Source organism: Hemiscyllium ocellatum, chromosome 15, assembly GCF_020745735.1.
Source record: "Hemiscyllium ocellatum isolate sHemOce1 chromosome 15, sHemOce1.pat.X.cur, whole genome shotgun sequence".
Classification (NCBI taxonomy): Eukaryota; Metazoa; Chordata; class Chondrichthyes; order Orectolobiformes; family Hemiscylliidae; genus Hemiscyllium; species Hemiscyllium ocellatum.
In genome coordinates, this window is record NC_083415.1 from 50,137,993 (window position 1) to 50,160,227 (window position 22,235).

Below are 22,235 nucleotides of genomic sequence, written 5' to 3' on the forward strand. Positions count from 1 at the left end.
GTCAAATTTGAATGCGGATTACATGGCTAAAGGCAAGATTCTTGACAGTGTGGATGAGTGGAGGGATCTTGGGGTCCACATCCGTAGATCTCTCAAAGTTGCCACCCAAAGTTAATACGGTTGTTAGGGAGTATGGTGTGTTGGCTTTCATTAGCAGAGGATGAGTTTAAGAGCCACGAGGTTATGCTGCACCTCTACAAAGCCCTGCTTAGACCACACTTGGAATATTGTGTTCAGTTCTGGTCACCTCATTATCGGAAGTTTGAGTAAGGTTAAGAGAGGGTACAAAGGAGATTTACCAGGATGCTGCCTGGACTGGAAATCTTCCCTTATGAAGAAAGGTTGAGGGAGCTAGGGCTTTTCTCATTGGAGGATGAGACGTGACTTGATAGAGGTGTACAAGATGATAAGATGCATAGATCGAGTGGATAGCCAGAGACTTTTTCACAGGGCAGAAATGGCTTTCATGAGGGGGCATAATTTTAAGATGATTGGAGGAAGGTTTAGGAGAGGTGTCAGAAGTAAGTTCTTTACGCAGAGAGTTGTGAGTGCGTGGAATACACTGCCAGCAGAAGTAATAGAGTCAGATATATTAGGGACATTTAAGCAACTCTTCTATAGGTACATGGATTGTAGTAAAATGAAGGTTAGTTTGACCTGAGAGTAGGATAATAGGTTGGCACAACAGCAAGGACCAAAGGACCTGTACTGTGCTGTATTGTTCTATGTTCTGCATGTAGTACTTCCGAAAGGAAGCAACAGAGCCTTGCTTTGAAGATTATTTCGTTAAAAGGACCTCTTCAAATAACACATTTCACCTCAATTTCGGCAAGATATAATTCAACAAAATTCTGTTTATCAGGAATTCTGATTTATTTAAAAGTGGGATAGTAATAAATTCATTGACACTGAAATGCTAAAATTATTTATAAAGAGACTGATGAAATGACAATTGAAATTCAAATTAGAATTTCAGTGTAAGCCTTAAAATATTAGTTACTTTCAATGAACTAAACTAAAACATAAGGTTTATTCATTCACACACAAGAAGAAAAGGTTTATTTAATGAACAGTTAAGGCATATTCTTGCAACTGTTTTGGTTCTTCTCCTCCCAGCCCTTCTCTTTGCGACTTACTTTGACACTTATCATGTAAGAGGCAATCAAAAATTGCAGGACTCATGAAGGAATGGATCCCACTGCCAATGAAAATAAAATAAAACAGCTTCTTCTTTTGTATCTTAAAGTATATTTGACACACTGGAAGAATGAGAAGCTTTTAGATTTCAAGCAGGAACGGAAAAATTGAATCTTCTGGAATTTACAGCTCTCATACAATATGTTGAAATAGATACTAATGTTTCAAAGAAGAGTCATATCAAACTTGAAACATTAACTTTGTTTCTGTCTGCACAGATGCTGCCACTCCTGCTGAGTTTCTCCAGCACTTCAGAGATTTATTTCAGATCACTAGCATTCACAGTATTTTATTTTTAGCTGAGATATTAATTTTAAAAGTTTAAGGATTTATTAATTGTATTTTATTATATGCATGTAAATAAAAGTAAACACAAATTAATTTAATTTTCTTTCACATTCAAGATATTTTACTTTTATATACTTCATAAAACAAAATATTCTGACTTCAAACTTTGTCACTTACTTTCTTCTTCTTCCTGGTTTTCAATCTTCAATTCGTAGAACTTTCATTCTACTTTAAGGTTTTATTGCCTGAAGAATGGTTCCAAAGGCTAATTTTTCCATTAATCTAAAGTCCAAAGTTGAATGCGTGCATTAGCCACATCATTATTACACCATGATCCATTTTTAATCTACTTCCTTGCTGAACAAACACAGACTGCCAACAGTTGAGTTGACTCATCAATTCCCAAAAGATTCAGATAGAATCTAAATGATTCTGTGGTTTCATAAGGATTACAGCTTTTGAAAGTTTTTATTGATCTCAATGAAACCATTTTCCCAGTGTGGTCTCAATTTATTTAACGCACACTAAATGCTGCACAACATCTGTTATGTTTAAACAATGTAGGGCAAAATTTGTAACTACATTCTAAAATTCCTAGCATTACAAAATGTGAAGGGATCTTTACAATCATAAAAGCTAAAGGAGCTGAAAGCATTCCGAGTTATATATATGTCTTACAAACATCTTACAAAGAAAATACAACTTTTCATTCCATATTTTATTAGATATGTATAGTTAGTTTTAATTTCTTGAAACATGATCTAAGTCAAGACTGTGTAATGTAAATGGAGAAAGTGAGGACTGCAGATGCTGGAGATCAGAGCTGAAAATGTGTTGCTGGAAAAGTGCAGCAGGTCAGGCAGCATCCAAGGAGCAGGAGAATCGACGTTTCGGGCATGAGCCCTTCTTCAGGAATGAGGAAAGTGTGTCCAGCAGGCTAAGATAAAAGGTAGGGAGGAGGGACTTGGGGGAGGAGCGTTGGAAATGCGATAGGTGGAAGGAGGTCAAGGTGAGGGTGATAGGCCGGAGTGGGGGTGGGGGTGAAGAGGTCAGGAAGAAGATTGCAGGTTAGGAAGGCGGTGCTGAGTTCGAGGGATTTGACTGAGACAAAGTGGGGGGAGGGGAAAAGAGGAAACTGGATAAATCTGAGTTCATCCCTTGTGGTTGGAAGGTTCCTAGGCGGAAGATGAGGCACTCTTCCTCAAGGTGTCGTGTTGCTATGGTCTGGCGATGGAGGAGTCCAAGGACCTGCATGTCCTTTGTTGAGTGGGAGGGGAAGTTGAAGTGTTGAGCCATGGGTTGTTTGGGCTGGTTGGTCCGGGTGTCCTAGAGGTGTTCTCTGAAATGTTCCGCAAGTAGAAGGCCTGTCTCCCCAATTTAGAGGAGGCCACATCGGGTGCAGCGGATGCAGTAAATGATGTGTATGGAGGTGCAGGTGAATTTGTGACGGATATGGAAGGATCCCTTGGGGCCTTGGAGGGAAGTAAGGGGGGAGGTGTGGGCGCAAGTTTTGCATTTCTTGCGGTTGCAGGGGAAGGTGCCGTGAGTGGAGGTTGGGTTGGTGGGGGGTGTGGACCTGACGAGGGAGTTACGGAGGGAGTGGTCTTTTCGGAACGCTGATGGGGAGGGGAGGGAAATATATCTCTGGTGGTGGGGTCCGTTTGGAGGTGGCGGAAATGACGACGGATGATACAATGTATATGAAGGTTGGTGGGGTGATAGGTGAGGATCAGTGGGGTTCTGTCCTGGTGGCGATTGGAGGGGCAGGGCTCAAGGGCGGAGGAGCGGGATTTGGTGGAGGGCATCGTCAATCATGTCTGGGGGGAAATTGCGGTCTTTGAAGAAGGAGGCCATTTGGGTTGTACGGTATTGGAACTGATCCTTCTGGGAGCAGATGCGGCGGAGACGAAGGAATTGGGAATATGGGATGGCGTTTTTACAGGGGGCAGGGTGGGAGGAGGTGTAGTCTAGGTAGCTGTGGGAGTCTGTCGGTTTATAGTAAATGTCCGTGTTGAATCGGTCGCCCGAGATAGAAATGGAAAGGTCTAGGAAGGGGAAGGGAGGAGTCTGAGATGGCCCAGGTAAATTTGAGGTCGGGGTGGAAGGTGTTGGTAAAGTGGATGAAATGTTCACCCTCCTCGTGGGAGCACAAGGCAGTGCCGATACAGTCATCGATGTGGCGGAGGAAAAGGTGGGGGGTGGTGCCAGTGCAGCTATGGAAGATGGACTGTTCCACATATCCTAGGATAAAAGTCCTGAAAAAATATGATCTTAGACCCCTCGTAAATTAGGGCCTTTAGATCCTTCCCCTGGAGTCTGGAAGCCTCATGACTCTCTCCTTATCCTGGTAATGATGGAACTGCACCAGGATAGGACGAGGGCGTTGACCCAGACCTGACTTCCATGCTGCGACCCGGGGAGCCCTTTCTATCTTCAATCCTCTCATGCCAGTCTCCAAGTCATGGAATTTCAGAAGCCAACCTTCATCAAATTCCGCAGGCCGCTCACCTTCCTTACTTTCAGGCAGACTGATGATTCGAATGTTTTTTCTCCTGCCTCTGTTTACAAGATCATCCACTTGGTCACGCAAATTACGAACCTGCGTCGTCAGGGCTTGGATCTCTTCCTTGAATGAACTGGCATCAGCTTCCACCACTGTGACCCCATGCTCCACCTCATCTGTCCTCTTCTCCAGCTCTCCCAGCTGCTGCTCATGCTTCTGCAGCATGAGAGAGACTGGAGCCAGCTTCTCTTCAATCTGTTTCCCCAACATCTTACGAGATTTTGAGAGCTGGTTCACCAGGTCCTGGAGAGTAATCTGCTCTGAGGCTGCTGCAGGCTGAGCTACAGGCCTGGCCTCAGATGCTCCTCCTCCTTTTTTAGGCATTTCTGGACAGCAGAAAATGCAGGTAAGTCAATTTTTAAATGTTTCTTGGGGCTACACAATCTTTCCAGCGCCCCAAGAAATCCTGATGACCTGGGTTGGGTGGGTTAAAGGACTGTCCTGCTCCTGCTGCAATGCAAAGCTCTGCAGTGTGATCTTCTCAGATCGCCGCCATCTTAGATCCCCCAGGATTATCTTTAACCTTATCTGTAAAGGCTATCTCGTATTCCTTCTTTGCCTTCCTGATTTCCCTCTTAAGAAAGCCCCGACACTCTTTGTACTCTCCAAGAGAATCATTTGATCCCAGTTGTGTTTATCTAATATATTTATTCTTGACTTGAACCTCAATACCTTTATTCATCCAATGTTTCCGATATTACCAGCTTTACCTTTCACTCAAACAGGAACATAATACCTCTGAAGTCTTGCTATCATACATTTGAAAGCCTCCCATTTGTCAGTCATTCCTTTACCTGGAAGCAGTCTACTCTAATCAACTTTGGGAAGTTCTTGACTCATACCATTAAAATTTGCCTTACTCCAATTGAGAATTTTAACATTGATGAAAGGCATATCCTTTTCCATAACTATTTTAAAACCAATAGAATTATGTTCACTAGTTCCAAAGTGTTCCTTATTATCACATCAGTTACTTGCCCTGCCTTATTTTCCAAGAGAGGGTCAGGTTTTGCTCCTTTTCCAATAGAAACATTTACATTATGATAAAGAAAAGTTTCTTGAACCCATGTAACAAATTCCTCATCATCCAAACCTTTAACACTATAGCAGTTCCAGTCTATGTTGGGAAAATTAAAATTCCCTACCATTACAACCCTATTATTCTTATATATATCTGAGATCTGGGCGGCATGGTGACTCAGTGGTTAGAACTGCTGCCTCAGCACCAGGGTCTCAGGTTTAATTCCAGCCTGTTTGCACATTCTCCCTGTGTCTGCGTGGGTTTCCTCCCACAGTCCAAAGATGTGCAGGTCCGATGAATTGGCCATGCTAAATTGCCCATTGTGTTAGGTGCATTAGTCAGAGGGAAATGGGTCTGGATGGGTTACTCTTCAGAGGGTCGGTGTGGACTGGTTGGGCCGAAAGGCCAGTTTCCACACTGTAAGGAATCTAATCTCTCTACACATTTGTTCCTCAATCTCCTTTTGACTATTAGGGCCTTACAGTAAAATCTCATCAAAATGATCATCCCTTTCTTATTTCTAATTTCACCCCATATATTTTCAAAGGATGTTCTCTCAGAAATATCTTCTCTGTCTTCAGCAATAATATTTTCCTTAATCAAAAACACCACTTTTGGCTCCCTCTCTATCCTTCCTGTAGCACATAAAACCAGGATCATTGAGCTGCCAATCCTGTCCATCCTTTCTGTCCAAGTTTTTGTAATAGCTATGGCATCCCAGTTCCATGTTCTCATACACGCCCTGAGTTCATCAGCCTAACTTATAAGACCCTTACAAGAGGAGGCAATAGCCTAATGGTGTTATCGCTGGACTGTTAATCTAGAGACGCAGATAATGTTCTGGAGACCTGGGTTTAAAACCCGTTGCAGCAGATGGTGGGATTTGAATTCAATGAAAAGAAAATCTGGAATTAAGAGTCTAATGATGACTATGAATCGATTGTCGATTGTCAGAAAAACCCATCTCATTCACTAAAGCCCTTTAGGGAAGGAAGCTGCCATCCTTACCTGGTCTGGCCCACATGTGACTCCAAGTAAAAAATGAGGTCTGCAGATGCTGGAGATCAGAGCTGAAAATGTGTTGCTGGTTAAAGCACAGCAGGTCAGGAAGCATCCAAGGAACAGGAAATTCGACGCTTCGGGCCAGAGCCCTTCATCAGGAATGAGATCATTCCTGATGAAGGGCTCTGGCCCGAAGCGTCAAATTTCCTGTTCCTTGGATGCTGCCTGACCTGCTGTGCTTTAACCAGCAACACATTTTCAGTACATGTGACTCCAGAGCAATGTGGTTGACTTGTATCTGCCCTCTGGGCAATTGGAGATGGGCAATAAATGCTGCCCAGCCAGTGACACCCTCAACCAGTGAATGAATAAAATAAAAACACTCATTGGACCAAAGGGTTGGTTTCTGTGCTGTGTGTACTCCATGGTAGGAAATTGGAGTTGAGGTCATAGCTCAGCTATGAATACATTGAATGATGATGCAGTCTTCAGGGGCCAAATGCTCTACTCTTGCTCCCATGTCTTTTGTTCCTATGGCTGCGAGCATATCCCTGCTATCTTGGGTGGATTGTGTGTTTGCAGTAGGCAGGGCTTCCCAAAGTGTAATTCAGGATACCAAGTTACGAACTCTGAGTCAGGAATAGCTGATACCCACTTTCCCTTGCTGTAATAGGCCTTTCTCCACCTCCCTCATCATCTTCTGAAGGATCGCGACTGTTGGCAACATGAAATGAGGGCTCACATTGGGGAAAATGTTAAGGGCTGCTGCAGGATGTCCTTCCAGAGTTTGCTGCATTCAATTATCAAAACCTCTTCCTGAAAAATATCCACTCCCATTTGTAAAATACCGCTCTTTTTCTGAATCCGGATTCATTGTCACATAATACAACTGAAGAAAACATCAGCAATAATATAACTACAGCCAATCTCACGTACAGATCCCACTCAGATTCAACTCCATAAGCCCATCCCAGTATCTTCAGGTTTCTTAATGGATTTTAGGGTTATTTTCTGCCTTTGTAAGTCCTGTCATGATGATGTTGGCTGGTTTGTAAATCCTGATATGATAATGTTGGCCTTTGAGTGAGTGAGGGATGGGGAGTCTGTGTCCTCTGGCAGTCCTAAGCCAGAACTGCACAAGTTCAGGATTCACACAGTGCCAAGGGTCAGTTGTGGCTGCTTGAGCTCTGCCCTCGCTGCACCATGGCCAAACTGGGGACCCTGTATGCGATCACCTGGGCAGTGCCGCTGCTGAATGCCTCTCTTCGTGCTGAAGTGAACAGCTCCCAGTACTTGCCCTCCAACCTCTCCCTCATCACCGGCTTAGCCGGACGCCCCCCTTTCTACCAATTCTCGGCCACCTCCGCCGCTCTCCTGATCACTTTGATGGTTCTCCTTGTGGTCGTCACCACATTCGGGAATGCTTTGGTGATCCTGGCCTTTGTGGTGGATAAGAGTCTGCGGAGTCAAAATAATTTCTTCCCCTTAAACCTGTCCATCTCAGACTTCTCAGTGGGAAGGTCAACAGTGGCTCAGCCAGAAAATGCATCCAGCTTTTACACCATCAATTCTCCAGGTGTCATAGTTTCCTTGTTGTGTTTCGTCTCACCTTCATTTTCCATTTTCCTAACTGTTCGTGAGGGGACTTGCATCTCAGTCTGCCTTCTATACTTTGTCGAAAGTCGTCAGTAAGCCTGTGTTAAACATTGTGAAGAAACTGTCTGCTCAGCACTATACCACAAAGTCATGCAAGTTACTTATATGCGCTGTCAACTGAATTGTCTTCAATCAAAAACAGAAAGTGCTAGAGATATTCAACAGGTCTGACAACATCTGCAGAGATAACCTTTCAAGTCTTGTGACCCTTCTTCAGAATCGTCTTCAATATTGTATTTTTCACATGTGGACTTGTCACATTCAACTGTAAATGTGTTGCTCAATGTTATGATATATGTTATAACCGTGGCAAGTAAACTTACAGTATGAATTTTGATCCTGAATGACACCTGAAACCTTTCCATCCATCCTTTTTCCTGGTTCAAACTAACTTTCCCAAGCTCTAACTTTGTTGAATTAATCATGTTCTGATACTATTGTAACTGTTCACTTCTTAATCGTAGTTTATATTCCATTCCAGGGGCGTTTTGCATCCCCTTGTACATTCCCTATGTCCTGACTGGCCGATGGGTGTTGCACAAGACTGGCTGTGAATTCTGGCTGGTGATAGATTACCTCCTTTGTACATCTTCAGTGTTTAACATGGTCCTGATAAGTTATGGCAGATTCAACTGTGAGACTAGACCGATGAGTCAAATCAAATGCAAACACAAAGTTAATCCTCTGTCCTGTATAATTTGAACATTACAGGTCCACAACCTGCCCCAAACCAGGTGGGCATCATATATCCCAAAGTTAAATAGTTATCCTCACTCACACATTAATTTGCATGTAATATTTGTTCTGTTGATCCTTTGGAGTTTAATTTTCACAGTGCTGTGTCAGCTTGTAGGCAGTGGGTTGAGATGGATTGGGTGGTGCTGGAGCTGGGAAAATAGAGGGAAACCTTTTATTGGAATGATTTCCCAATGCTGGCTGTGCAATCTTTCGATCTCACTACATGTTATCCTCCAGGAGATGGTGGGTGGCATGACATTATGTAGTGGGGAAAAGGAAGCAATGATTGTACAAGAGATCGGGTTTGGGGAATGGGGGGAATGTGGGTCAAAGCTTGGTAACTCTCACATCACACATGTCTCCCACCCACAACACCTATCATTAAGTCTTTCACCGGTTTGAATTCAAATCAATCATTTGTCTTCCTGCAATTTCCTTACTGCAACCAATATCTTTACCTCTCATTTTAAATAATCCAATCAACTGTTATATTCTTTCCTTGCCTTTTGAATTCACTATCTTCCCACCTCCAATACCCATGGGTTGAACTCAAAAGCTGAGTTATATTTGAGTTGCCTTTCTCTTGTAGTTCAGTTTTTATTAAATATCAGTATGTAAGTGGCTTTTGGGATGTCCATTTTACTTTGATGAAACTTCATACAAGATATGCTAGAATAATCTAAGACAAATTCTATCTATATATACTTACAGAAGAGTTTGAAAGTCACTTTGAGGATAAATATTATCCTGTGTGATTAAATCTGAGTGATTGACCTGGGAAGAGAAGCAGTGAGTGTAAAGGGAACAATATAAACTAGAATGTGGGGATGTGCGCCCCAAACTCTATTTTCACCAACAGTGCACATTTGAAATTCTAAGCATCATATTATCTTGATTTTATTATTGTCCACTAATTGGCACAACATGGAATGCTAGTGAAATCCACTCATACAGCATAAACAATCCTCAATATATCTCCATTTTACTGCTCAGCTTACTTCAGAACAACACAAACACAAAGCAGAGAAAATTGTGCATATAACTGACCAGGTAATATTGAAAAGCAAATAACATTGTCTTCTATTTCTCACAATACCAAGAATATGCTAGCAACCTCTACTTTCTGTCATTTACATAAATGATTTGGATGCGAGCATAAGAGGCACAGTTAGTAAGTTTGCAGATGACACCAAAATTGGAGGTGTAGTGGACAGCGAAGAGGGTTACCTCAGATTACAACAGGATCTTGACCAGATGGGCCAATGGGCTGAGAAGTGGCAGATGGAATTTAATTCAGATAAATGCGAAGTGCTGCATTTTGGGAAAGCAAATCTTAGCAGGACTTATACACTTAACGGTAAGGTCCTAGAGAGTGTTGCTGAACAAAGAGATCTTGGAGTGCAGGTTCATAGCTCCTTGAAAGCGGGGAGGCTGGTACAATTGCAACATTTAAGAGGCATTTGGATGTATATATGAATAGGATGGGTTTGGAGAGATATGGGCCGGGACTAGAATTGGGTTGGGATATGTGGCCGGCATGGATGGGTTGGACCGAAGGGTCTGTTTCCATGCTGTACATCTCTATGACTCAAGTTAATGTATAGATTTGTGTCACTTACAATCTTCACAACAAACTTTTCAACTTTTATTTTATTGAGGTTGACATTTTTCTGACAGATTTGATCAATGAAATCTCAACTGACTTCTCAGTTATTATGCTATTCTAAAGTACAAGCCTAATAATACTGTTTAACAGTTAACTTAAGCAAGTTGTATTTTCCTCCCAAATATTTTTTCCTTTAAAATGTAGAGGCTTTCAGGTACATGTCTGTTTCTGGTAAACTTTCTGCTAATCAATTTGTATCAGAATATCAGAGTAAAATAATTTACTATATTCCACATTTCATTCTCAGTATTGGAAGTCTTTCCCTTAGATCAAATGATATCCAATCTGGAGAATTGGGAAGTTTCCATTTCCCTATCCTAATGCTGTGTCCTATTGTTAAGATTGAGTTTGGAGGAATGAACTGATTCTATTCCATTCCTACTCCTCTACTGGGTCATAACAAAGTTTGAATTTAAAAAGGGACGTGTCAAATAAATATCAGACAGTATCGTAACACCTCAGGAAGGCAGCCAACATAATCAAAGACCCCTTCTGCCCTGGTTATAATCTCTTCTAACTTCTTCCACTGGGCAGAAGATACAAAAGCTTAAACACACATACCAACAAATTCAAGAACAGCTTCTTCTCCACTGTTATAAGGCTTCTGAATGGACTTCTCAAATGTTAAACCTCAATGTTGATCTCACTCTTTGTGCACCTTTTCTACAGCCGTAAGATTATATTCTTCACTTTGTTGTACTACACTAATACACTTTGTTTAGTATGATCTGCCTGTACTGTGTGCAAAACAAAACACTTCATTGGACCTAGGTACTTATGACAGTATAAGTTAAATCAAATCAAATCAAATATAGCTTAGTATCAGCAACACATCAGCCAGTTCCTTAAGTAATATAGAACTAGTTTTATTGCAAACAAAACTTACTCAAGCAAAGATATAAATATTAACAACAAAAGGTTTAAACTCTGCAAATACACCCAATTACCCTTCTTGAGAAATAGCAGTGTAGGTGTCTGGCTAAAAATGTATGCATACTCTGCGGAGTGTTATCTTTATAATTAATTGAGCAGTTTTATACAGAAAGTCTGGTTTTGACACAGTTTAGAAAATGTATTTTGAAATGTTTATAATTCACTTGTACATACAACTATCTCAGACACCTCAAATGTTAGGTTTAATAACACTTATTTATTGTCTAAATTCTACCTAGGTTTCATATCAAGTTCAGCAAGGGAAGAGAAGAAATGCAGCATCAAAATGATGCTGCTTTGGCTCACTGCATTCCTTTTGTATGGCCCAGCAATAACAGCCTGGGAATATATAATTGGCAGGAGCTTTGGGCCTGAGGGAGAGTGTTATGCTGAATTTTACTATAACTGGTACTTTCTGATAACAGTATCAACAGTGGAGTTCTTTGTACCTTTCATCAGTGTCATGTATTTCAACCTAAGCATATCCCTCAAAGTTCAGAAATGAATAAGGACACAGTCAAATAACTTCTGGAACACCACGCAAAGTAAACCATCACTCGAGAACTTAGAAGCAAATTTTGATTCAGCATGCTCCTTAAAAGTTTGTAAAGTAAACTGATCAAGCCAACAGTTTGTGATTCAACAACAAGGTTCACTGATCTAAAAGTCAAGGGGAATAGGTCAGATCACTTGAAACACAGAACCAATCTAGGAAAAACAATTCCACCCAGTGAAGAAAAATGTTTAATGAAAGAAGGAATTTCACAATCGCAGCCATTTTCAAAGAGAAAAATTAAACTAATTTCTCAGAATGTTGTGCAACATTTTAGATTGTCCAGGGACAAACAAATTGCAAAATCACTTGCTGTTATTGTTTGTATTTCTGACATTTGTTGGGCCCATATACCTTGCTCATGGCTGTCAGGGCAGGATGTCATGGGACCTGCATCGCACTTGATTGGTATGAATCTTCATTCTGGTTTCTGTGGATTAACTCTGCTATTAATCCAATTCTGTATCCTTTATGTCACAAAAGTTTTAAAAGAGCTTTTATAAAACTCTTTTGCCCCACAACACTAAAGACCACGTTCCCTATGGCAATAGTCCAGCAACACATATTTAAATGGGGAGGCTGTCACTGCTTAGTGGTGTTTTAGATTAGATTACTTACAGTGTGGAAACAGGCCCTTCGGCCCAACAAGTCCACACCGACCCGCCGAAGCGCAACCCACCCATACCCCTACATTTACCCCTTACCTAACACTACGGGCAATTTAGCATGGCCAATTCACCTAACCCGCACATCTTTGGAGTGTGGGAGGAAACCGGAGCACCCGGAGGAAACCCACGCAGACACGGGGAGAATGTGCAAACTCCACACAGTCAGTCGCCTGAGTCGGGAATTGAACCCAGGTCTCTGTTGCTGTGAGGCAGCAGTGCTAACCACTGTGCCACCGTGCCACCGTTTTGGAAAGTAGCAGGATAAAGCTTGCTGAGAAACAAAGGTGACAATATATGGATCAACTGGGCACAGTTTTCATCTGTTACATCATCAACATACAAGTGGAGCTCATCCTCTTCTCTCAAAAGTGTATACTGGAAAACCCCACAGTCAAACTACCTGTAGATTGTAACTTCAAATCATAACTTTTCATTGTCCCAGTCAGAGGTCAGAATATGAGCTCACATCAGTTGGTTGTCTTTAAGCCTAATGTTACACATAGTTGGAGAGTGAATCCCTCAAGCTATCTCAGTTTAATGAACAACCCATCCAACCTCCTTTCAGTCTGATTTCATAATACAACAGGTGGGTCTCAAAAGGTCTGACTTTTACTTAGGAGAAACTATTTGGATTTTAGGGATGAAGCAGGATTCTGTCCAATTTTATTATTCTTTAAAGTCTCTTAAAATGGAATTGATGGATCTTATTCCTGCGTAATCCTTGTTAAGCTTGGGAGGATTCCCAATCATCCACCTTTTATGCTTTCTATAAGCCTTAGTGGAACCTGTGCCACCTAAGGCCCTAGCCTTCATATGGTTACGGTTATCAATATCAGAATGAAACAATTACATGTTCAAAGTGATAAACCTGGAAAGTGCTGAAAAATCGATGCAGGTCTGGCATCATCTAAGGAGAGAGGAAATTACTTAAGTTTTCAAGTTCAGTGTGACTCTTCTTCAGAGACCTGTAGTTCCACATGGAGCTAAAAACCTGAAAAAGATGGTTTTCTTTGTTGGGAGTGATTCTATGTATGTCCTGCCCCTTAGAAAAGTGGTGTAGTGTCATTTTGACAGTCCAGCTAAAGATAAGATTAGGGCTGAGGCATTTGCAACAATCTTCTGTCAAAAGTGCAGAGTAGGTGATCTGTCTTGGCTCCTCCAAAAATCTCTAGTGTCACAAATGCCATTACTCAACCATTCGATTTCCTCCTACCACATTAAGAAATAGCTCAAGGCATTGGATATTGCAAAGGCTATGGGCCCTGACAATGTTCAGTAACAACAACGTGTACCATCTACAAGACAAACTGCAGAAATTCACCAAGGCTTGTTAGACAGCATCTTCCAAACCAACAACCACTATCCTCTAGAAGGACAAGAGTAGCTGATACATGGAAAAACCATCACCTGCAAGTTCTCTTCCAAGCCATTCACCATCTGACTTGCAAATATATTACTGTTCCTTCAGTATCACTGGTTTAAAATGTCCGAATGTTCACACTAATTCAACGTGGATCTAACTACATTAAATAAGTGATTGAAGAAGGCAGCTTACCACTACCTTAAGGGGAACTAGAGATGGTCAATAAATTTCCAGTCATTCCTTCACGTGTACTTCTTGCACTATGTGCATGTCCAATTAACAGTGAGCTGTTCTTTGAAATGGAAGAAAAATGTACTTTTGAATTAATGTTGACACACAACAGTGGTACACTGGTGAGCACTACTGCCTCACAGCACCAAGGATCTGAGTTCAATTCCATCCTCAGGCAACTGTCTGTGTGGAGTTTGCACATTGTCCTTGTGTCTGCATAGGCTTTCTCTGGGTGCTCTGAGTTCCTCCCACAGTTGAAAATGTGTTGCTGGTTAAAGCGCAGCAGGTTAGGCAGCATCCAAGGAACAGGAAATTCGACGTTTTGGGCCAGAGCCCTTCATCAGGAATGAGGAGAGGGTGCCAGGCAGGCTAAGATAAAAGGTAGGGAGGAGGGACTTGGGGGAGGGGCGATGGAGATGTGATAGGTGGAAGGAGGTCAAGGTGAGGGTGATAGGCCAGAGTGGGGTGGGGGCGGAGAGGTCAGGAAGAGGATTGCAGGTTAGGAGGGCGGTGCTGAGTTCAAGGGAATAACGAGTCTGTTTGAGAACGTGGCTGAACAGCTTCTGTGCAGAGGAGATGACCTGGGGTGGTGCAGTGAGAGAGAGACTCACTGAGATCCTTGTAGAGGGAGGAAGAGAGCTTCTTCAAGGAAGGCATCCTTGCAAGAGGATTCGCAGTAGGTTAAAATCTTCGAGGAGAAAGTGAGGACTGCAGATGCTGGAGATCAGAGCTGAAAATGTGTTGCTGGTTAAAGCGCAGCAGTTTCGGCAGCATCCAAGGAACCGGAAATTCGACGTTTCGGGCCAGAGCCCTTCATCAGGAATGAGGAGAGGGTGCCAGGCAGGCTAAGATAAAAGGTAGGGAGGAGGGACTTGGGGGAGGGGCGATCCTGTTCCTTGGATGCTGCCTAACCTGCTGCGCTTTAACCAGCAACACATTTTCAGCTCTGACCTCCAGCATCTGCAGTCCTCACTTTCTCCTCGAAGATTTCCTCCCACAGTACAAAGATGTGCAGGTTAGGTGAATTGGACATGGGAGATACAGGAATGGGGCTTGGTCTGGGCACAATGCTCTTCAGAGGGTGGGTGTGGACTTGATGGACTGAATGGTTTATATCCACATTATAGTGATTCTGAATATTACCTGTAATATCCATTTTCACATCCAGTATTGTATGTTAATATTCTACAATAACAGCTTTAGAGCAATACATTAATTTATTGAGTTAGATTTTGTGCTATATCTTCACTTTGAATAGGCTCTGTTAGAGCTCAAGACCATGTTAAAATGTTGTTTTATTAATATAGATATTTCACATTGATTTCTCAAATAATTTCAATTAGTGTTCCTCAGGTAGGTCACGAGAAGTTAGTTAACAATTTAAAAGTGTTATTGTTGTCTGACTAACTGATTATTATTAAACATTGAATGTAATGCGAAGGAGCTAAAAGAGTCTTTAGTTTTCTAATTTACTGGAACATCATAATTAGATTACCTACAGTATGGAAACAGGCCCTTCAGCCCAACAAGTCCACACCAACCCACCCAGACCCATTCCCCTACACCTAACACTAACGGGAATTTAGCATGGCCAGTTCACCTAACCTGCACATCTTTGGACTGTGGAAGGAAACCAGAGCACCCGAAGGAAACCCACACAGACACGGGTAGAATATGCAAACTCCACACAGACAGTTGCCTAAGGCGGGAATTGAACCCAGGTCTCTGGCACTGTGAGGCAGCAGTGCTAACTACTGTGCCATCATGCAGCATATTCTTGTGTTTGTCACCTCTTAGCAAACCTTTGAGAAGAACATTTGATTTCAGGTCAATGCTGAGGATGGATTCTCAAATAATTAGTGCATGAATCTTCCTAGATGTCATAGCAATTCTGCCACATCTCTCATATTTTGTGATTATCATGAATTGATGCCCATTCATTAACATTTCTCTGACTGGAGAAAATTATCTATCACTATTTGTGTTTATCATAACTCCTCACAATCTTGAAGACCTCTATCAGGTCAGGACTACATTTTCTCAACCACAATGAAAAAGTTCTAGTTTGTCTATTCAGAACGTTGGTTAGGCCACATTTGGAATACTGCATTCAATTCTGGTCTTCCTGCTATTGGAAAGATGTTATAAAACTTGACAAGCTTCAGAAAAGATGTTCAAATAGAAGAGAATATCCTGTACAGAAGTACAGGAGTGAAAAGCGTTTACAAGGGCAGCCTCTAATGGCCCCATCTTAGGTATAAGTACATAGGTACAACTCTTAGATACAAAGAGAATAAAAGAAAAAGTAGTAACATTACTTATAGAAATAAGATAGTTATACCATTATTAAAGGATTGACATTACAATCCATTAAAGACTTTCAAATAGACATAACATTGCAGCAGCTCAGTGAGTACGTGGTCTGACCATCCTTGCCAGACCCCAGTCCAACTACTGTCCCTTTCCACTCCAAGCCTCCATGTTGCACTGCACCAGCATTCAGTTCAAGATATGTTGCGCTGTCCCAGTACTCGCTTCCCCTTGCGCTGCTCCAGGACTTGTTTCCACACACGCTGCTCAGGGATTCACTTCATGTCGCTGTGGCACTTGCTTCTCCTTGCTCTGGGCAGGGATGAACTTTCCCTCACGCTGCTCAGGGATTCACTTGCCTTCAGACTGCTCAGGGAATCACTTTCCCTTACACTGACAAGGACTCACTTCCCTTCACACTGCTCAGAGACTTACTTTCCCTGGTGCTGTTCTGGGACTCACATTCCCTCGCACTGCTCCGGGACTCACTTGCTCTCATGCTGTTCAGGGACTTACTTCACCTCACACTGCACAGGCACTCATTTCCCTTGCAGTGCTCTGGGACTCACTTCCCCTTGCACTGCTCCAGGATTCACTTTACATCGTACTGCTCCGGGATTAATTTCCCCTTGTGTGGCTCAGGATTAACCTCCCCTCACAATGCTCAGAAACTCACTTCGGCTCACGCTGCTCAGGGATTAACGTCCACTCGCGCTGCTCAGGGACTCATAGAGTCCGAGAGATGTACAGCATGGACACTCACCCTTCGGTCCAATCCGTCCATGCTGACCAGATATCCCAACCCAATCTAGTCCCAACTGCCAGCACCCGGCCCATATCCCTCCAAACCCTTCCTATTCATATAACCATCCAGGTGCCTTTTAAATGTTGCAATTGTACCAGTCTCCACCACTTCCTCTGGCAGCTCATTCCATACACGTACCACCCTCTATGTGAAAAAGTTGCCCCTTATGTCTCTTTTATACCTTTCCCCTCTCACCCTAAACCTATGCCTTCTAGTTCTGGACTTCCCCACCCCAGGGAAAAGACTTTGTCTATATATCCTATCCATGCCCCTCATAATTTTATAGACATCTATAAGGTCACCCCTCAACCTCCGATGATCCAGGGAAAACATCCCCAGCCTGTTCAGCCTCTCCCTATAGCTCAAATCCTCCAATCCTGGCAACATCCTTGTAAATCTTTTCTGAACCCTTTCAAGTTTCAAAACATCTTTCCAATAAAAAGGAGACCAGAACAGCATGCAATATTCCAACACTGTCCTAACCAATGTCCTGTAAACATGACCTCCCAACTCCTGTACTCAATACTCTGACCATAAAAGGAAAGCATACTAGACACCTTCTTCTCTATCCTATCTACCTGCGACTCCACTTTCAAGGAGCTATGAACCTTCACTCCAAGGTCTCTTTGTTCAGCACTGCTCCCTAGGAACTTACCATTACATGTATAAGTCCTGCTAAGATTTGCTTTCCCAAAATGCAGCACCTCGCATTTATCTGAATTAAACACCATCTGCCAATTCTTGCCCCATTGGCCCATTTGATCAAGATCCTGTTGTAATCTGAGGTAACCCTCTTCGCTGTCCACTACACCTCCAATTTTGGTGTCATCTTACTAACTGTACCTCTTATGCTCACATCCAAATCATTTATATAAATGACAAACAGTAGTGGACCCAGCACCGATCCTTGTGGCACTCCACTGGTCACAGGCCTCCAGTCTGAAAAGCAACCCTCCACCACCTCCCTCTGTCTTCTACCTCACTTCGCCTCATGCTGCTCAGGGACTCGCTTTCCCTCACACTTCTCAGGGATTCGCTTTCCCTCATACTGCCAAAGAACCCCTTCCCGTCATGTTGTTCAGGGACTCGCTTCCCCTCACTGTGTTCTGGGACTCACTTCCCCTTATGCTAAACTGGGACTCTAGATTAGTGGTGCTGGAAAAGCACAGCAATTCAACAGGAACTCCTCGGATGCTGCCTGAACAGCTGTGCTTTTCCAGCACCACTAATCCAGAATCTGGTTTCCAGCATTTGCAGTCATTGTTTTTACCTAAACTAGGACTCGCTTCCCCTCACACTGCTTTGGGACACACTTGCCCTCGTGATGCTCAGAGACTCACTTCTCCTTGTGCTGTTCTGGGACTCACTTCCCCTCACACTGGTCTGGAACTCACATTCCCTCACGCTGCTCCAGGACTCACCTGTCCTCATGCTGTCCAAGAACTCATTTCCCCTCACACTGCTCAGGGACTTGCTTTCCCTCGTGTTGCTCAGGAATTCATGTCCCCCCGCGCCGTTCTGAGTCTCACCTCACCTCACTCTACTCCAGGACTCACTTCCCCTTGTGCTGCTCCAGGATTGCTGAAAAGAGAAAAGAAAGAAAAAGAATAGGTGGAGCAGGGGAGCTGCAGGTGAAGCCTCCTACTCTGCTGCCATCTTGCAAGGATGTTTGCAGGGTTGGAGAGTTTGAGCTATAAGGAGGGTCTGAATGGGCTGGAACTATTTTGCATTGAGCGTTGGAGGCTGAAGGATGACCTTACAGTGATTTATAAAATCATGGATAGGGTGAGTAGCCAAGGTCTTTTCCTCAGGGTAGGACAGTCCAAAACTGGAGGGAATAAATTTAAGGTGAGAAGGGCAAGATTTAAAAGGGAGCTAAGGGGCAACATTTTCACACAGGGGTATGAGCTGCCAGAGAAAGTGATGAAGGCTGCTACAATTACAACATTTAAAAGGAATCTGGATGGGTATGTGAATGGGAAAGGTTTAGAGGGATATGGCACAAATGCTGGCAAATAGGACTAAGTTAATATAGGATGTCTGGGCGGCATGGATGAGTTGGACCGAAGTGTCTGTTTTCATGCTGTGCATTTTTATGACTCTATAACTGTAAATGCACATAGGGCAGCAGTGTTTTTAGTGGAGGGTGACACGTAAACTATGACAGGCAGATAGCCCACGTCCTGCCCAACTATCCCCAAGCCAGTGCCTATAATACAGAGAGGCAAGGCCCACAATCAGCAGTCTACCCACTTTTGGAAAAAATAATTAGTGGACAATTCAGTTTGTTAGGAACCCAATTGACCTGAATATTACACAGTCTACACACCGTTATGCAGTTGATGTGAGCAGGGAGTGAGAGAGAGTACGGAATCTATTTTTACACAAACTGAGGTGAGAAGGAAGTGACATGCATCATGAGCATCAAGGGTACCAGCCTCCCAATAAGAAAAAGCCAACTTTATTTTATTCTTTCACAGGTTGCAGATGTTGCTAGTTGAGGCAATGTTGGTTGCCCATCCTTAACTGGGCTAATTACTCCGAGAGCAGTTAAGTGTCAACCACATTTCTCTGAGCCTGGAGTCATAGGTAGGCCTGGACTGGGCAAGGATGGCAGATTTCCTTCTCTGAAGAACATTAGTGAGCCAGTGATGAAGCACAAGGTTATGCTGTTTTTGGCTTTTTTTTCAGAGAGGTTGTAAATGGCACAGATTCCGAAAAGTTTGGGGTTGAAAGGTTTTAGGGCTAATTTGATAATAGCTAACATAGACTGCTTCAGGCAGAAGGGTTTAAGAAGAACACTTGTACAATGAAAGGTGAGTGGCCAGCTCTCTTTGCTCAGCTTTTCTTTCGTTTGGTTTGGTTTTTAGCAGTAGTGCTGGACCCAAAGAAACAGGTTGATGCTGGTATTCTCTCTCTGACTTCTCTCCTCTAAGACCCTGTGTTTGATTTTACCTTTTGAGCTAAGGGGTGTTTATGGGGATTGTTGCAAGTATTTGAAACAGCATCATTAAGTTGGGATAATCTGTTGGGTTTTTGGATAGGGTACGTTATTCTGTATTCTTTTGTTTAAGCTTCACTCAGTAATCTTGTAAATAAATTCCGCTTTGTTTAAAAAAGTGGTTTGACCAGTGTCATCTCTCCTGGAGTATCCACTTTACACCTGCTTAAAACAACTAGCAAAGTTAGGGTCTGAGCTACCTTCTTGAGATGTTTTGTGGGGTCTGGCCTGGACCATTACAAGTCAGATGAGTTTTTAATGAAAATCCACATTCATTACTCAGTTGCCATTTTTAGTCACAGATTTTTATTTAATTCCAGTTTCAGCATATACTCTGGTGGGACTTGAAGCAATGTCCCCAGAACATTAATCTGGGTTATTAATCCAGTGACATTACCACTATGCCACTTCTTCCCTAGCTCACTTTCAAGCCCACTGCACCCCACCACAACCCTAGAAATCACCTATCCACCACTTCTAGATCCCCGGATCTGTTTTAATCTGGGATCCATTGCTTTTCCTCACAAGGCCTGATTGCAGTTTCAAGGGCATCTGCTACTGGCACCAACCAAGTAGATTGGCTGGTAAACTCAATGGGCTGAATATCCTCCTCATGTTCCTGTGCTACAGTCTCTCTCAAGGGTGGTACCCCTCCCACAGAGGCACTTTCTGCTGGTTTAGGCCTTCAGCTGTGTGTCAGTATTGTGGGCAATCTCTTTTTTTATGTTGGTTAGGTTGTGGCTAATGAGCAAGGATATTAACAGAGTTTGTAATGGCTTCTGGTTTAAAGGATAGAAAACAGGAGGTTTCCACTTTTCAAGAGCCCATACTTTAACGTTATTGGGATGGCGAGCATCAAGGAAATAGGGAACTAAACAAGAGGCTTCCCTAAGTTTACACACAGCTTTTACCAGAATGTATGTGCTATTTAGTGTTTTCTTACTGATTGTATTGGAGTCCACAAAACCACAGAAAAGATGCAGCACAGAAGGGGACAATAGCCCATCTTGTCTACGCTGACCCAAAGATACACAGATGTCCTTTTTAATCCCATCTTCCTGCACAGTTCTGCAGCTTACAGCACTTATGAGACATATCTAGGTACTTTTGAAAGAGTTTAGGGACCGTGCCTCCACCACCAACTCAGGCAGAGAATTCTAGAAATTCTCCACCCTCTGCATAAAAAAAATTCCTTACGCCCTTCTAACCTTTCTTGAATCTATTCAGTTAGATTGGAGCTATTACCCCTGATTTTTGAACTCTCTGTCAAAGTAAACAGGTTTTTTCTGTTTACTCTTATCTCTACATTTTACAATTCAATATATATCAATCGCGTCACCCCTTAGCCTTCCCTGTTTCAGAGAAAACAACCCCAATCTCTCCAATCTCTCCTAATAGCTACAATTCTCCAGCCCTGGCTACATTCCCAATAAATCTTCTCTGCACTCTCTCCAGAGCAACTTCATCCTTCCTGTAATATGGTGAACAGAACTGTACACACTACTTCAGCTGTGGCCTCACCAATGTCTTATACAGTTCCATCATTATATCCATCATTTTGTAGTCAATATCTCTGCCAATGAAGGAAAACATTCTATGTGCCTTCTGTACAATCTTTACAATCACATTATGTGGAAAACCTGACTGGTGTCAGAGCAAATAGCAAGCAATGAAAGTAATGCTTGAGTATTCGTAATTGAGTCAAGAAATTGGCATTTTGTCCTCATGTTTTCTCAAATGATTTAAGTAATATCAGTAACAGCAGATTGCAACTGAAAAGGAGCCAACTTGTATTTATATAATGTTGTCCACATAAAACCAGATGTGTCAAAGCACTTCACTCTCACATCTGCTTTTGAAGTGCAGTCACTCTTGCAATACAAACAAATGTAGCAGGTATTTGGTGCCAAGGCTGTTCCTGTTGTGGGCGTAATCTTCTCCAGTGGTCCAACCTGACTAATGAGACGTGTTACTAATTACTAAAACTAGCTGCTCACTCATTTTCTGGAATCTCATCTTGCTGGATCTGCTTCCAAATCCTTTCTCACTCCATCACTTATTCTCAGGTTGCTTCAAACAGGTGTCCATTTTCTCTTGGTTTGTTCAAAGTTCCAACTATATTTCCTGGCTATAATGGCAGTTGCAGTTTAAGAGGATTGTAAGTTATTTCTTGCACAAAAGCATCAATTAGCTTCCCTCTGCACGATGTTGAGATTGGGTGAAAGAATAGTACAAGGTGA

The 22,235-nt window shown here is 42.6% G+C and overlaps 1 protein-coding gene across 1 annotated transcript; it reads left to right on the plus strand.

The window, feature by feature from the left end:
- Positions 1–7,274: 7,274 nt before the first annotated feature.
- LOC132822631 (histamine H3 receptor-like) lies at positions 7,275–15,421 on the plus strand (the record flags this gene model as incomplete). Its single annotated transcript, XM_060835880.1, is given in 6 exon segments — positions 7,275–7,591; positions 8,192–8,379; positions 11,304–11,665; positions 11,839–11,959; positions 11,962–12,135; positions 15,384–15,421. Coding segments are annotated over 6 exon segments (1,200 nt in total), but the record flags the coding sequence as incomplete, so codon positions are not given.
- Between the last annotated feature and the right edge of the window lie 6,814 nt (positions 15,422–22,235).